General features: G+C 43.2%; 1 protein-coding gene across 1 annotated transcript; it reads right to left on the bottom strand.

Annotated features, from left to right (window-relative positions):
• Window positions 1-5,380: 5,380 nt before the first annotated feature.
• On the bottom strand, window positions 5,381-7,696 carry LOC114510353 (olfactory receptor 2V2-like). Its single transcript, XM_028528976.2, has one exon. It carries the CDS (start codon window positions 6,801-6,803, stop codon window positions 5,862-5,864), a length of 942 nt encoding a protein of 313 aa, XP_028384777.1. The 5' UTR covers window positions 6,804-7,696; the 3' UTR covers window positions 5,381-5,861.
• Window positions 7,697-14,074: the final 6,378 nt, after the last annotated feature.

Below are 14,074 nucleotides of genomic sequence, written 5' to 3'. Positions count from 1 at the left end.
GTTGCCTCTCATGTGGCTCCTACTGGGGACCTAGTCTGCAACCCAGGCATGTGCCCTGATTGGAAATTGAACCAGTGACCCTTTGGTTTGCAAGCCAGCCCTCAATCCACTGAGCCACACCAGCCATGGCCAGGTTTGTTAATTTTATTTATCCTTTTAAGAACCAGCTCTTACTTGCATTCATCTTTTTTATTGGTTTTTATTTTTGTCTCTATTTTATTTATCTCCACTCTGATCTTTATTATGTCCCTCCTTCTACTTACAGTGGGTTTTGTTTGTATTTCTTTTTCTAATTCCTGTAGGTGCAAAATTAGAGTGTTTATTTGGGATATTTCCTGTTTATAGAGGTAGGCTTGCATAGTTATGAGCTTCCCTCTTAGAACTGCTCCTGCTGCATCCCATAAATTTTGGCAAGTTGTCTATCTTCATTTGTCTCAAGGTAGTTTTTGATCTCCTTGATCCATTGGCTATTTAGTAGCATGTTGTTTAATCCTGACATATTTGTGAGAGGTTTTTTTTTTTCAGTTTTCTTCCCGTTGTTGGTTTCCAGTTTTATGGCATTGTGATCAGAAAATATGCTTGATATAATTCAATCTTCTTGAGTTTATTGAGGTTTGTTTTATGGCCTAATAGGTAGCCTATCCTAGAAAATGTTCTATGTGCACTTGAGAAAAATGTGTAAACTGCAGTTTGGGGATGAAATGTTCTTTAAGTGTCTATTAAGTTGGGCTGGTCTAAAGCAGCACTTAAACCCATTATTTCCTTCTTAGTTTTCTGTGTGAATGACCTCTCCTTTGAGAGAAGTGGGGTATTAGTGTGTTACTATGAATTTCTGCCTTTACATCCATTAATGTTTGGTTCATATCTTTGGGTGCTGCTATGTTGGGTTTGTAGATATATTCAATTGTTATATCCTCTTCTTGGGTTGACCTCTTTGCCATTATGTAATTTCCTTATTTGTATCTTTTTACATTCTTTGTTTTAATGTATATTTTGTCTGATATGCGTATTGCTGCTCCAGCTTTCTTTTCATTTCCATTGGCATGCAATGTCTTTTTCTAACCCTTCACTTTCAGTCTGTGTATGTCTTTTGCACTAAAATGAGTCTGTTATCAACAGACTATAGATAAGTTTTATATTTTTTATCCATTCTGTTATGCTATGTCTTTTGAGTGGGGCATATTCCATTTACGTTTGAAGTAATTATTGACAGGCATATGCTTATCACCATTTTGTTCATTGTGCTTGGTTGTTCTTCTCTGTCCCTTTCTTCTTCCCTTGATGTCTCTCTTTTGACTTTCTGGCTTTCTTTACTATTTTCCCAATTTTTAGTTTCCTCTCTTTCCTCTTTCCCTCTTCTTGACCTTCCTGGGTCTTCCCAGCTCTCCTCAGATCCCTCCCCTCTCAGCTCTGTGATCTACTCTCTCCTGTCTGGGCACTAGCCTCTAGTCAAAGTCCCCAAGAGCTTGGCAGGCAAACACATGTCATTGCCATTGTGAAAATAGAATGAAAACCAGTCAAATAAAACTAAAACATTAGAAGGAAAAGATAAATTGGTTATTTAGCCATCTGGTTTCCAGTGAATATGTCATTTTGAAATTGGCCTGCTTCCAGAGTAAAAGGGCCAAAGATTGAGTGATTATAAAATGATAGCCTAACTTGGGACACTGTTGAGAGTGAAGGAAGTATTCTCGGTGATTACACAGGGAGAACAGACATAAGGCCTCTGCATGGAAGGACAGCCCGCAGCATACCAGGGAGGCCACTGATTGCAGAGAAGCATTAGACAGGGTTTGAAGGACATGCAGCTTCCTAGCCACCATCTGACTCTCATGAAGGTGGGTGCTCTGTTTCCCTCCCACTGGGTCATGAACTCCTGGGAGCCAGGGCTGTGTCCAGGCCCCACTCAGAATGCAGCAGGACATCTCACCCAGTGCTCAGTGTATCCTGGACCTTCAGCAGGTATGAACTGACCTGCGGGACAGATCAAGAACAGGTGTGGACTATGGAGTGTGGAGAGCCAACTTGGCCAGTCACAGCTGGAGACACCATGAGGGCCCTGGGGGTGACTGGGGAAGCGTGGAATTGGTCTGAGTCAGGGTAGAACCCACAGGCACTTGTTCCCATTTGTGTGCCCTGGCTGCCCTGTGGCCCTCCCCTGATGAGGTTTCATCACATGGTCTCCACAGGGCCTATTCTGGTTCTGTCCCCAAGGTCCCTTTTGGAGTCTCTTTAATTGTAATCTTGGGAGCTCCTGCTTCAGGGCTGAAGTCTGAGGGTTCTTCTGGGTGGAGACAGCTTTACCTTCCTCACGGCTGCTCTGTGTTAAGTGCCTTAATGGGCAGTGGGAGACAGGTCTGCAAGCTGAACTGAGGTAGGTGAATAGGCACTGGTGGGTGCAAGGAATACATATGTAGGTGCTGGATCTGAGCCCATCTGCCCACCACCATCCCCTTGACTAAGGCCCACCATACACTTGAAATATGTGCATCTTTTTTGTTCTTTAAAGAAGGGGAAAGAATCTTTAAAAGATCCTATAGATTATTATAAAATTAAACAGATGATAACTCTAACCATAGAAGCTGTTAACCATGTGTCAACTTTACTGAAATAAATCACATAGCCCTTGATTCCTGGTATGCAGCTTATTGACCTAGAACATTCTTTTTCTCTATAACAACTTGCAAGGACCAATCAAAGTAGATTGCTTACCTTTCAGGTCCAACAGTGCTCTTTACAATCTTGTCTCAAATTACATCGATTCTTCTGCTCTGCAATACAGTCTACAGATCTTGATTCTCCTAACATTTTGTAGGCTACATTCTATGGGCCACTCTGGTGCTTTTTCAGTGGACTAGGTAGTAGGGGACAATGGTGCTAAAACAGATATTATACATAGGCTTATCAACATGGACTCATCCTCACTATACTGACCTGCTTACTACTATCACTTTGTGCTAGCCTTCCATTAGCAGACACTAATTTAAAATATTCTTAAAAATTTCAGTTACAATTGGCATACATTATATAATATTCTGGTGTACAAGAGAGTGAATAGACATTATATAACTTACACAGTGAACGCCCTGATAAATCCTGTACCCAACTGGCACCATCCATAGTCATTAAAATATTATTGACTATATTCCCTATGCTGTAGTATGAGCAGAAATTAATTTTGAGCTTCAACATGGTGCCTTTCCTTAAGGAATCACTATCACCTATAAATAGTTGATTGTATTTGATCCCTTTTATCATGGGCTAGGTAGCAGTTTGATTTCACTGGAATATAGACATCTATTCTGCAGATGAATCTCCTTGCACTGCCCATCATGTTTCTGCAGCACACCCACCTATGCACTGACAGAATGCGTGGGACATCCTCACAGTATTCTGTACAGCATGGCTTTGGAGCCAGGAACTTGTTTTGAAGCTAAAGAAGGACAATGATGGGTGTGTGTCCACAAATCTGACCGGTCTTAAATAGATTTCATCACCCAGATGCAGTCGGTCTTAGCTATAATACTAACTCACTTATGGTATCAGTTCAGCAACAAACCCCTGAAAATGTGGGGTTCTAGTTCAAAGAATGTAGTATATAGTTTGATTCAGTGATCAATATGTGTTGCTATTTCTTCCATAACCATATTACAATGTTCCATCTAATAAGACCTTGAAGCTTCACCTGGTCATTGTGGACTCCTCAGGCCAGGGAACCAACAGGCAGATAAGAGCAGTTTTTGGGAGTGGGATGGGGTGATTGATAAGATGACCAAGACAAAAGTGGGCAGCTGTAAGCAGAAGGGCAATTTCCTGAGGCAAGCAGTTCTCCAAGTGCTTCCATGTCCAAGAGTAAAAGATAATGGAAATGTGTGGCAACCAACCAAAGGAAAGTCCATTGAGTATTCAGACATTTTTGGAATAAAGATTTGCATTACATCAGAAGCTGAATTATCCCCAACAAATGAGGTTTTAGCAGAGGGCAAAGGAAACAGGGAATGGGAAGTAGAAGAAGAAAGTCATAAACATCAAGTCTGGCATCATGATCAATTGGTGTGTGTGTATATGTGTGAGTGTCCATGTGCATAAGTTAACTTGCTCTTCTGTGTCATCCTTCCTTTTCTCCCTTCCACCCTGAGTGTAGGTGGGGCTCATACTCAGAGATGAAGTATAAGGAACATCATTCCCACACATGGATACCATGACCAGTAAGGTGCCATGAGTATAAAGAACAGTCACATGCAGTTATGCTGCTGCTGCCCTGTATGGAGTTCAAATACAGATAAAATGATGTGGCTGCTGAGCAGCCAAGGGGTGGATGGTACAAGTTCTAGGCTGGTCCCTCAGCTGCAAGACCACACATCTTCACTCCAGTTGAGACACAGAGGCTGCTTTGCCATAAAGGTTAACAGGAGCTTCTGCCAACAAGGCACAGAAGTAGACAGAAAGCCCAGAAGAGGGGAGAGAAAGCAAACCCCTTCTTGATTTCCCATTTCTGCATCAAAATCATCTCAGAAATGTTCTTCACTCTGGCCATTGGTTCCCCTTGCAGATTTTGTCTTCATTCTCCCATCACCAGTCTCCTCCCATCCTTCAGAGGAACAAGCCCTGGCTGACCTGCACCTGTTCCTCAGCCATCTGGGGACAGACAGTGACCTCTGAACTCCTGGGAGACTCAACCAACCACACAGCACCCACTGGTCACAAGCCTGACACCCAGCTCTGCAGGCCCCTCTTCTTCCTCTGGCCTCTAGAGGACCCATTGTGAGTCAGGGCTGTGCAACATTCTCACAAGCCTGGGCAACCCTCACGGACACACCTCTCAGGGACCAGCTGGACCGTGTCTCCTCCTCTGATGCTGGGGTGCCAAGACTCCAGGTTTCACTGATCTGAACCTCTCCCTTCAGATTCGCTGCACCCTAGAAATAGTAGCTTCATTCTGCATGTCTTTTTCTCTGCAATCCTTAGTGTTCTTATGCTATTTCAGTTCTCAAACATATGGTTAGCAACTCTTCACATTATATTTGCTCTATTAGAATATTTGGTGTGGTGTTTTCCTTACCGGGTCCTGACTGATATACATAGGTTTTAAAATAATGGCTCAAATTCTGTTTTTACTTCTGTTCTAATCTACATCCTCCAAGCAGAATACTATGTAGAACTTGAAGTACTAAAGTGAATCACAGCAGTTACAGCAGATTTGCCATGTGAACACATACAGAGCTTTAAAAATGGTTTGTATATTTTATCTCATTTGATGCATCCTCTTGCATTCATTTAACAGGGTTTTCACTGAACAACTTCTACTTATAAGGCACAGGGTCAGGTATTGATATTATGCAAATAAAAAGGCATTACCTGTGCAGAGGTACTTCTAAATAGTAGGGATATATTTTTATTCCATAGAAGAAGCTTTATAAAGTCTTCATTGAGTCAAGGGAGAAAGCTAGGACCTACTCAGGAAGAATTATAAAGATAATTTCTGCTATCTAGAATTCAGATACCCATGATTATTATGCTGAATCATCAATTAAATAATACACAAGTATGTAAAGGGACCAGGACAGTGCCCCACAGTTCATAAACTCTCAATAAAATAGTCACCAAAAAGAACAGTTAAGACAGAGAGTGAATTCACTTCAAGGACTCCATAAATGGGGATCAATGACAATAGCAATGCATTGTTTCTCTGTTAGCCATTTGAGTTCCATGTAGTCATCCCTAGGAGAGTCCCTGTGAGGCAGAGCAGGTGTCATTATTCCCATTTATTGATAAGGAAACAACACTAACAAAAGGTGAGTTACTTGCCAATGTTGTGTAACCAAGACATGGTGGCACCAGACACAGGATGCCCTGGCCATTCATTGTTGGCTGCTGCTCCTGCAACAGTCCAGCCCCTTCTTCAGGGCCCCCATCACATCCCGGTTCCTTAAGCTATAAATGAGGGGGTTGAGCATAGGGGTAAGGACTGTGTAAAATATAGAGATCACCTTGTCATGGCTGGGGGTCCGGTAGCGCCTAGGCCTCAGGTAGATGAACATGGCTGCCCCATAGAAGAGGGAGACAGCTGTCATGTGAGAGGAACAGGTGGCCAGAGCTCTTTTACCAGCTTGAGCAGAGTGCATATGGAGCACGGCCCCCAGGATGCGAACATAGGAGGCCACGATGATGGAGAAGGGAAGGAGCAGCATCAACACACAGCAAACAAAGAGCAGGGCTTCAAAAAGTGAGGTGTCAACACAGGCCAGCTTCAACAAGGATAGCATTTCACAAAAGAAGTGGTTCAGTTCCCTTGAGCCACAGTAGGGAAAGGACATCGCTACCACCATCTGGATCAAACCATCTAGCATCCCAAAGGCCCAGGAACTACCAGCAATCTGGAGACAGACCCTCTGACTCATGCGGGTGGAATAGTGCAGAGGGTGGCTAATGGCCACATAGCGATCATAAGCCATGAGCCCCAGCAAAAGCCCCTCTGATCCAACGAGACAGACAAAAAGGCCAGCTTGTATGCCACAGCCCACAAAGGAGATGGTCTTCTTGCCAGACAGGAAGCTGGCTGCCATCTTTGGCACAATGGTACAGACCAACATGAGATCCATGAGGGAGAGCTGACTGAGGAAGAAGTACATGGGTGTGTGAAGTCGAGCATCTATGCTGATGAGGGTGAGGAGGAGGGCGTTTCCACAGAGGGCCACTGAGAACACCACCATGACCACAGAGAAGAGGGCAAGGTCAGCTGGGCTGTGGGAAAAGATGCCCAAGAGGATGAAGTCATCTGTGCAGGACTCATTCAACCACATGCCCCTGACTCAGTGATTGTTCCTGGTCACCTGAGAACATGAACAAAAATATTGGATTAATTTGCACTTCTATTTTTTTAATGATTTTATGTATTTATTTTTAGAGAAGGGGAAGGGAGGCAAATGAGAGTGAGAGAAACATCAGTGTGAGAGAGAAACATAGATTGGTTGCCTTTTTAATATGCCCTGATGAGTGACTGAACCCAAACCCACACAAATACCCTGACTGGGAATTGAACAAGCAACCTTTCCCTTTGTAGGACCATGCTCCAAGCAACTGAGCCACACCGGTCATGGCTTGACTGTCATTTCTCATTGACTTCTGCATTCAACCTTCTGCCAGCTGTTTTGTTTGTCACTCATGAGGCCTCAACAACATATGCTTTGGGACATGAAAAGGGTCTACTTCATATCTCTGTGATTCAGCAGTAAGAGCCCTGGTAGTTCATAGACCAGTCTGTGTATCTTTATTGGTGAGTATTCTTACCAAGAAGGGTAGAAACCGAGTTATTTTATGTGATAAGACCTTTCTGCAAGCGATGTCTTGGCTTTATCATATGATATTGAGTCTTTTATGATATCACATAGACTTGGTGAATTGCCTCCAACAGGGCTGGACAGTTCAGTCAAGGGACCACTTATGTGTGTTATAAAAAGGGAAGGGAAGAAAATGAAGCATGAGCTGCTCTTTAGTGTACATATTTCTTTATGTTCTGAGAGTTTTAGCTGGCTAGCCACTCTGTTATATTTATAAGGTAGATAAAGAAGTGTTCTCTAGTGCCTCCCATGAGAAGAACAGTTACAACTGGATGCCAGCACTGTCACTCATGTTAGGTTTGACAAAAAAGATGCAGCGTTAATAGGGAGAAGCAATGATTTGGTGTCCAATCCTCAAGAGTAGTGTGGTCTTCAATCATATGGCTACTTTTAAAATACCCCAGGGACCCAGCATGCCCTCTGTTCCTTCGTCTCCTCTGAATCAGACAGCTCTAGAAAGCAAGGCTCATTAGCTAGTTCCTAATGCACTGAGAGAGCCACCCCGTTAAGGAAAACTTCTGCTCAAAACCTGACCTTCTGGAGTACACATGCCTCATTTAGCAGGAAAAGGCAGGGGTTGAATTGGATATATTTACATGACTATGGGCATTGGTGGCTGTAGAATCTTTGACCATAATGTCATATGTAATGGGCAATATCTTATAAGCTTGAAAAAAATAAAGTTTTTATTTTCTAAACAAAAACTTGCCACCAATAAAGCAAACAAAAAAACCCAGGACACAAACTCAGTAGATGTTGGCTGATAAACACATACAAGTAATACCTGCTTAGTAAGTTATCTGTAATAGAAACAAAAGAGCCTTTTTTTTAATCCTTACCCAAGGACATGCCAACTGATTTTAGAGAGAGAGAGAAGGGGGAAGGGAGGGAGAAAGACAGAAACATCAATGCAAGAGAGAAAAATCGATCAGTTGCCTCCTGTACATGCTCCAATTGGGACGGAACCCACAACCTAGTTATGTGCCCTGACTGGGAATCAAACCTGTGCCTTTTGGTTGATGAAACAATGCTCCACACCGGTCAGGGCCAAAGAGCCTTCTTTATAAAAATTTTTCTAATATCTTCCTTCTGACTTTCTAATGAAACATTTATTTGTCTTATAAATTTTTCAATTAACTTATTTGGACCATGCCAATGAAAAGTGTTTCTTTTGATTTTGGCCAAGAATTTTTTCTAAATATGTTATATGAAAGGGAACCAGAGCCTGATTTTACAGATAATAAAGATGGCTTTTTGCAAGTTGCCTAGAAAACAACAAATCAAACATGTGGACTTTGTCAGCCTATTTCTCATCTGCTGAGAAGAGGCAGGGCCTTCTGCCTGACCTAGTGCCAGGCAAAATTCAGTTGGTTGAAATAGCTCTGGCTGGTGTAGCTCAGTGGATTGAGTGCTGGCCTGTGAACCAAGGGTCACTGGTTCGATCCCTAATCAGGGCATATGCCTGGGTTGTGGGCCAGGTCCCCATTGGGGGGTGTGTGAGAGGCAATCACACATTGATGTTTCTCTGTCTCTCTTTCTCCCTCCCTTCCCCTCTCTAAAAATACATAAAATCTTTAAAAAAAATAAAATAATATGACATTCACATCTATTTTTAATTTGACCTTATAGTCAACCATAAAGAAGGTACAGTGAGATTATTAAAATAGACCATCTTTTACAAATGAGGAAATCGAGGAGTTGGCTGCATTATCCAAAGCTACATGGCTAGTAAATGTAGGACTGAGACTTGAGAAGTGGCTTTTGGAATCTAAGCTGTGAACACTTTAAGTTTTATCAGGCTATTGTAGGGCAAAAATATCCTTAGAAGGGCAAGCTACCTTATTTTGGAGAAATTATTAGTTGGGTGTTTCCAATTCCCTTTTTTCTGATTCTTGGCTCACCCAGCAGCCTTCTGATCTCTAATATGGACTCTTAAAAACTGGAGATCCACCTGGCTGGCATAGCTCAGTGGATTGAGTGCGGGCTGGGAACCAGTGTCCCAGGTTGGATTCCCAGCCAGGGTACATTCCTGGGTTGCAGGCCGTAACCCCCAGCAACCGCACATTGATGTTTCTCTCTCTCTCTCTCTTTCTCTCTATCTCCCTCCCTTCCCTCCCTAAAAATAAATAAATAAAATCTTAAAAAAAAAACTGGAGATCCTTTTGCTCAACACGAAACAGGCTTCCTGTCAGATATAGGGTGCTTGTTACTATTCATTAAACAAGGAGGCAATTAGGATGAGTGGTTGCAATGCCTTAGTAGCCTACAAAGCAAATCCAAACCTCAGCCTGTAAATGTCTCAAGACCAACATATCAATGCATAGACAACAGCTAGGATTTCCCAGTAAGTCAAAGGCTTACATAGAGCCAATTAAATAATGTCCTTGCTTGTCTCCTGCCTTTTCTCTATAAAAGTCTTTTCCCTGGTTTGTGGAGCTCTCCTAATCACTTTCAATTTGACGTAGCCTGATTGGAATTTATTTTTGCTCATATAAACTCTTAAAAATTTTAATATGTGTCAGTGTATCTTTTAAAATCACAGATGAATACTTGATCACTTGTGGTTATTATGTCCCTACCTTGTGAGTTGTTTAGTATAAATGGGACCCCCTAAACCTAGATGCAAGTTACAATTACATTTCTGACCCTGTGATACTCAGGGAAAGACCTCTTGGAGATGATCAGGAGGCTGAGGTGGACGAGCCAGAGACTCCATCTGCCCACCTGTCTCCAGACAACTCCAGAATCTCTGTCAGATCCTAACATTCCTCCCCAGGCGCAGAACCATCCCCAAATTGCCAGTTTCTTGAGGAATCTATATAATTGCATGTCTTCCTGACACCCCAAACATGAAAGAACAATTCTTGCATGCATTTACCAGAAAAGTAATATTTCCTATTTGCATCTCTTTTTTAAAAAAAATACTTTACTGTCCCAACCATTCATGTTCAAAGTGACCCTACTTGGATACTCCCTGCATTCTGTAACAAACAATTTCCTGGTCCTGTTGATTTGCACATTATGGAGAACACTGCTTCTTACAACAGCTTCTATTTTCATCCCAGGAGTTGCCGCTGTATTCAGATCATTACTGTTTTGCCAGTGTTCATGCAATGGCCCTGACCAGGTACCTCCCTGGGTACCACACAGAATGTCTCTCTGTGGGTCACTGCACTGCATGAAAATGAGCAGAACTCCACCTCTAACCGATTGATGTCCCTGAATGGTCTGCTCTCCCTTCCTCTAAATAAGCCTTACACTCCACCTGAACTGACCTCTGCAGCTTGCCAAAAATGACTTCTGTTTGCCCCTTTTGGTTTTGCTCATGCTGTTCCATTCTCCCAGCATAACTTCCTCCAAACTCTTTTTGTCATAATGCCATTGTTTCTCAGGGGCTCAGCTCAAACCTGCTTCTGCCATGAAGGGGCCCCCAACTGACCCTACGCCAGGTGATCCCTTTCCCTGAGGCCTCCCACCTCACATTCTGTGACCTGAGAGCACTCTCCATGGGTGCAGTTACAGTTCCCAGCATTCTCGAACGGGGCTGCCTGCTTCTCCACCCAGCAGCAGGAGGATTAGCCTCATCTGAAGTTCAAGGCAGATGATGTCACTCTTGTGCTCTAGCTATGCCATTGGTTCCTACCCCACTTAGGGCAAGGCCAAGTCCTTACAAGGCCCCCCAGCCATGCAAGACCACAACTGACCCAGTGCCATGGCTGCCCTTCCCACACCCAAGGCTGGGATAAAGGCTTCTGCCTCTCTCCTCCCTCAGGGTGCTCAGTTACAGGAGCAGGACAGACACAATCCTAGCTTAGGACCTTTTCTCTTCCCTCACAATAGCGTGTTCCTCCCCCAGATACCTACATGGCTCCCTCTGACTTCAGATCTCCTGGTGTTATAGAAAACTTCTCTCAAACAACCCAGGTTCCTACATCAACATGTGCTGACTAAATAGAATAATGAATCATTAACTGACATGCATCTGCAACCTCAATTTCTGAGCTAAAAGAGCTTGAACTTGTTCATTGCAGAACTTGTTCACAACCCAAATAGGGGTTCACTGTTCCACTCCTTCCTATATTGAACCATGAGTGATATACATATACACAACCCCACCAAAGAAATGCTGAAGGAGGCAGACATTAGGAGGAAGAAAAAATCTTGATAAATAAACAGAAATGAAGACACAAACCAGAAATCAGTAAGTGGAACTGTAAGGAAGGGATAAAAGGGGTGATGAGAAAATGACACACACTCACCTCAGGATGGGTTCTCTGGAGGAAAGGCGACTCCACAGCTACAGTGTAGAGGAGTTTTGGGGATGAACATCACTCCATCATCCCTCACTCACTGGGTCAGAGGGGACAGAGGGGACAGGGAGATGCTGCTCCAGCTCTGACCTCCCTCCTTAGCCCCCTACTTCTTAACCTCCTTGTGACTCTCTAGTTCAGTGGGGCTCAGACAGACAACAGCCTCCTTCCAGAAAAAGGGGGAGAGAGAGATCAGAGACTTAGTCAAGGGGATGGTGGTGGGCAGATGGGGTCAGATCCAGCACCTACATACATATCTCTTGCACCCAACAGTGCCTGTCCACCTGCCTCGGGCTGCCTCTCAGCTCAGCTTGCAGACCTGTCTCCCACTGCCCATTAAGGTACTCAACACAGAGCTGCAGTGAGGAAGGTAAAGCTGTCCCCTCCCAGGAGCCCTCAGACTCCAGCCCTGAAGCAGGAGCTCCCAAGATTACAATTAAAGAGACTCCAAAAGGAACCTTGGGGACAGAACCAGAATAGGCCCTGTAGAGACCATGTGAGGAAACCTGGTCAGGGGAGGACCACAGGGCAGCCAGGGCACACAAATGGGAACAAGTCTCTGTGGGCTCTACCCTGACTCAGACCAATTCCACGCTTCCCCAGTCACCCCCAGGGCCCTCATGGTGTCTCCAGCTGTGACTGGCCAAGTTGGCTCTCCACACTCCATAGTCCACACCTGTTCTTGATCTGTCCCGCAGGTCAGTTCACACCTGCTGAAGGTCCAGGATACACTGAGCACTGGGTGAGATGTCCTGCTGCATTCTGAGTGGGGCCTGGACACAGCCCTGGCTCCCAGGAGTTCATGACCCAGTGGGAGGGAAACAGAGCACCCACCTTCATGAGAGTCAGATGGTGGCTAGGAAGCTACATGTCCTTCAAACCCTGTCTAATGCTTCTCTGCAATCAGTGGCCTCCCTGGTATGCTGCGGGCTGTCCTTCCATGCAGAGGCCTTATGTCTGTTCTCCCTGTGTAATCACCGAGAATACTTCCTTCACTCTCAACAGTGTCCCAAGTTAGGCTATCATTTTATAATCACTCAATCTTTGGCCCTTTTACTCTGGAAGCAGGCCAATTTCAAAATGACATATTCACTGGAAACCAGATGGCTAAATAACCAATTTATCTTTTCCTTCTAATGTTTTAGTTTTATTTGACTGGTTTTCATTCTATTTTCACAATGGCAATGACATGTGTTTGCCTGCCAAGCTCTTGGGGACTTTGACTAGAGGCTAGTGCCCAGACAGGAGAGAGTAGATCACAGAGCTGAGAGGGGAGGGATCTGAGGAGAGCTGGGAAGACCCAGGAAGGTCAAGAAGAGGGAAAGAGGAAAGAGAGGAAACTAAAAATTGGGAAAATAGTAAAGAAAGCCAGAAAGTCAAAAGAGAGACATCAAGGGAAGAAGAAAGGGACAGAGAAGAACAACCAAGCACAATGAACAAAATGGTGATAAGCATATGCCTGTCAATAATTACTTCAAATGTAAATGGAATATGCCCCACTCAAAAGACATAGCATAACAGAATGGATAAAAAATATAAAACTTATCTATAGTCTGTTGATAACAGACTCATTTTAGTGCAAAAGACATACACAGACTGAAAGTGAAGGGTTAGAAAAAGACATTGCATGCCAATGGAAATGAAAAGAAAGCTGGAGCAGCAATACGCATATCAGACAAAATATACGTGAAAACAAAGAATGTAAAAAGATACAAATAAGGAAATTACATAATGGCAAAGAGGTCAACCCAAGAAGAGGATATAACAATTGTATATATCTACAAACCCAACATAGCAGCACCCAAAGATATGAACCAAACATTAATGGATATAAAGGCAGAAATTCATAGTAACACACTAATACCCCACTTCTCTCAAAGGATAGATCATGCACACAGAAAACTAAGAAGGAAATAATGGGTTTAAGTGCTGCATTAGACCAGCCCAACTTAATAGACACTTAAAGAACATTTCATCCCCAAACTGCAGTTTACACATTTTTCTCAAGTGCACATAGAACATTGTCCAGGATAGGCTACCTATTAGGCCATAAAACAAACCTCAATAAACTCAAGAAGATTGAATTATATCAAGCATATTTTCTGATCACAATGCCATAAAACTGGAAACCAACAACGGGAAGAAAACTGAAAAAAAAAAAAACCTCTCTCAAATATGTCAAGATTAAACAACATGCTACTAAATAGCCAATGGATCAAGGAGATCAAAAACTACCTTGAGACAAATGAAGGTAGATAACCTGCCAAAATTTATGGGATGCAGCAGGAACAGCTCTAAGAGGGAAGCTCATAACTATGCAAGCCTACCTCTATAAACAGGAAATATCCCAAATAAACACTCTAATTTTGCACCTACAGGAATTAGAAAAAGAAATACAAACAAAACCCACTGTAAGTAGAAGGA

This window comes from Phyllostomus discolor, chromosome 13, assembly GCF_004126475.2.
Source record: "Phyllostomus discolor isolate MPI-MPIP mPhyDis1 chromosome 13, mPhyDis1.pri.v3, whole genome shotgun sequence".
NCBI classification, from domain to species: domain Eukaryota; kingdom Metazoa; phylum Chordata; class Mammalia; order Chiroptera; family Phyllostomidae; genus Phyllostomus; species Phyllostomus discolor.
Note: the sequence above shows the minus strand (reverse complement) of the source record. Positions and strands in the feature narration are given on the sequence as shown.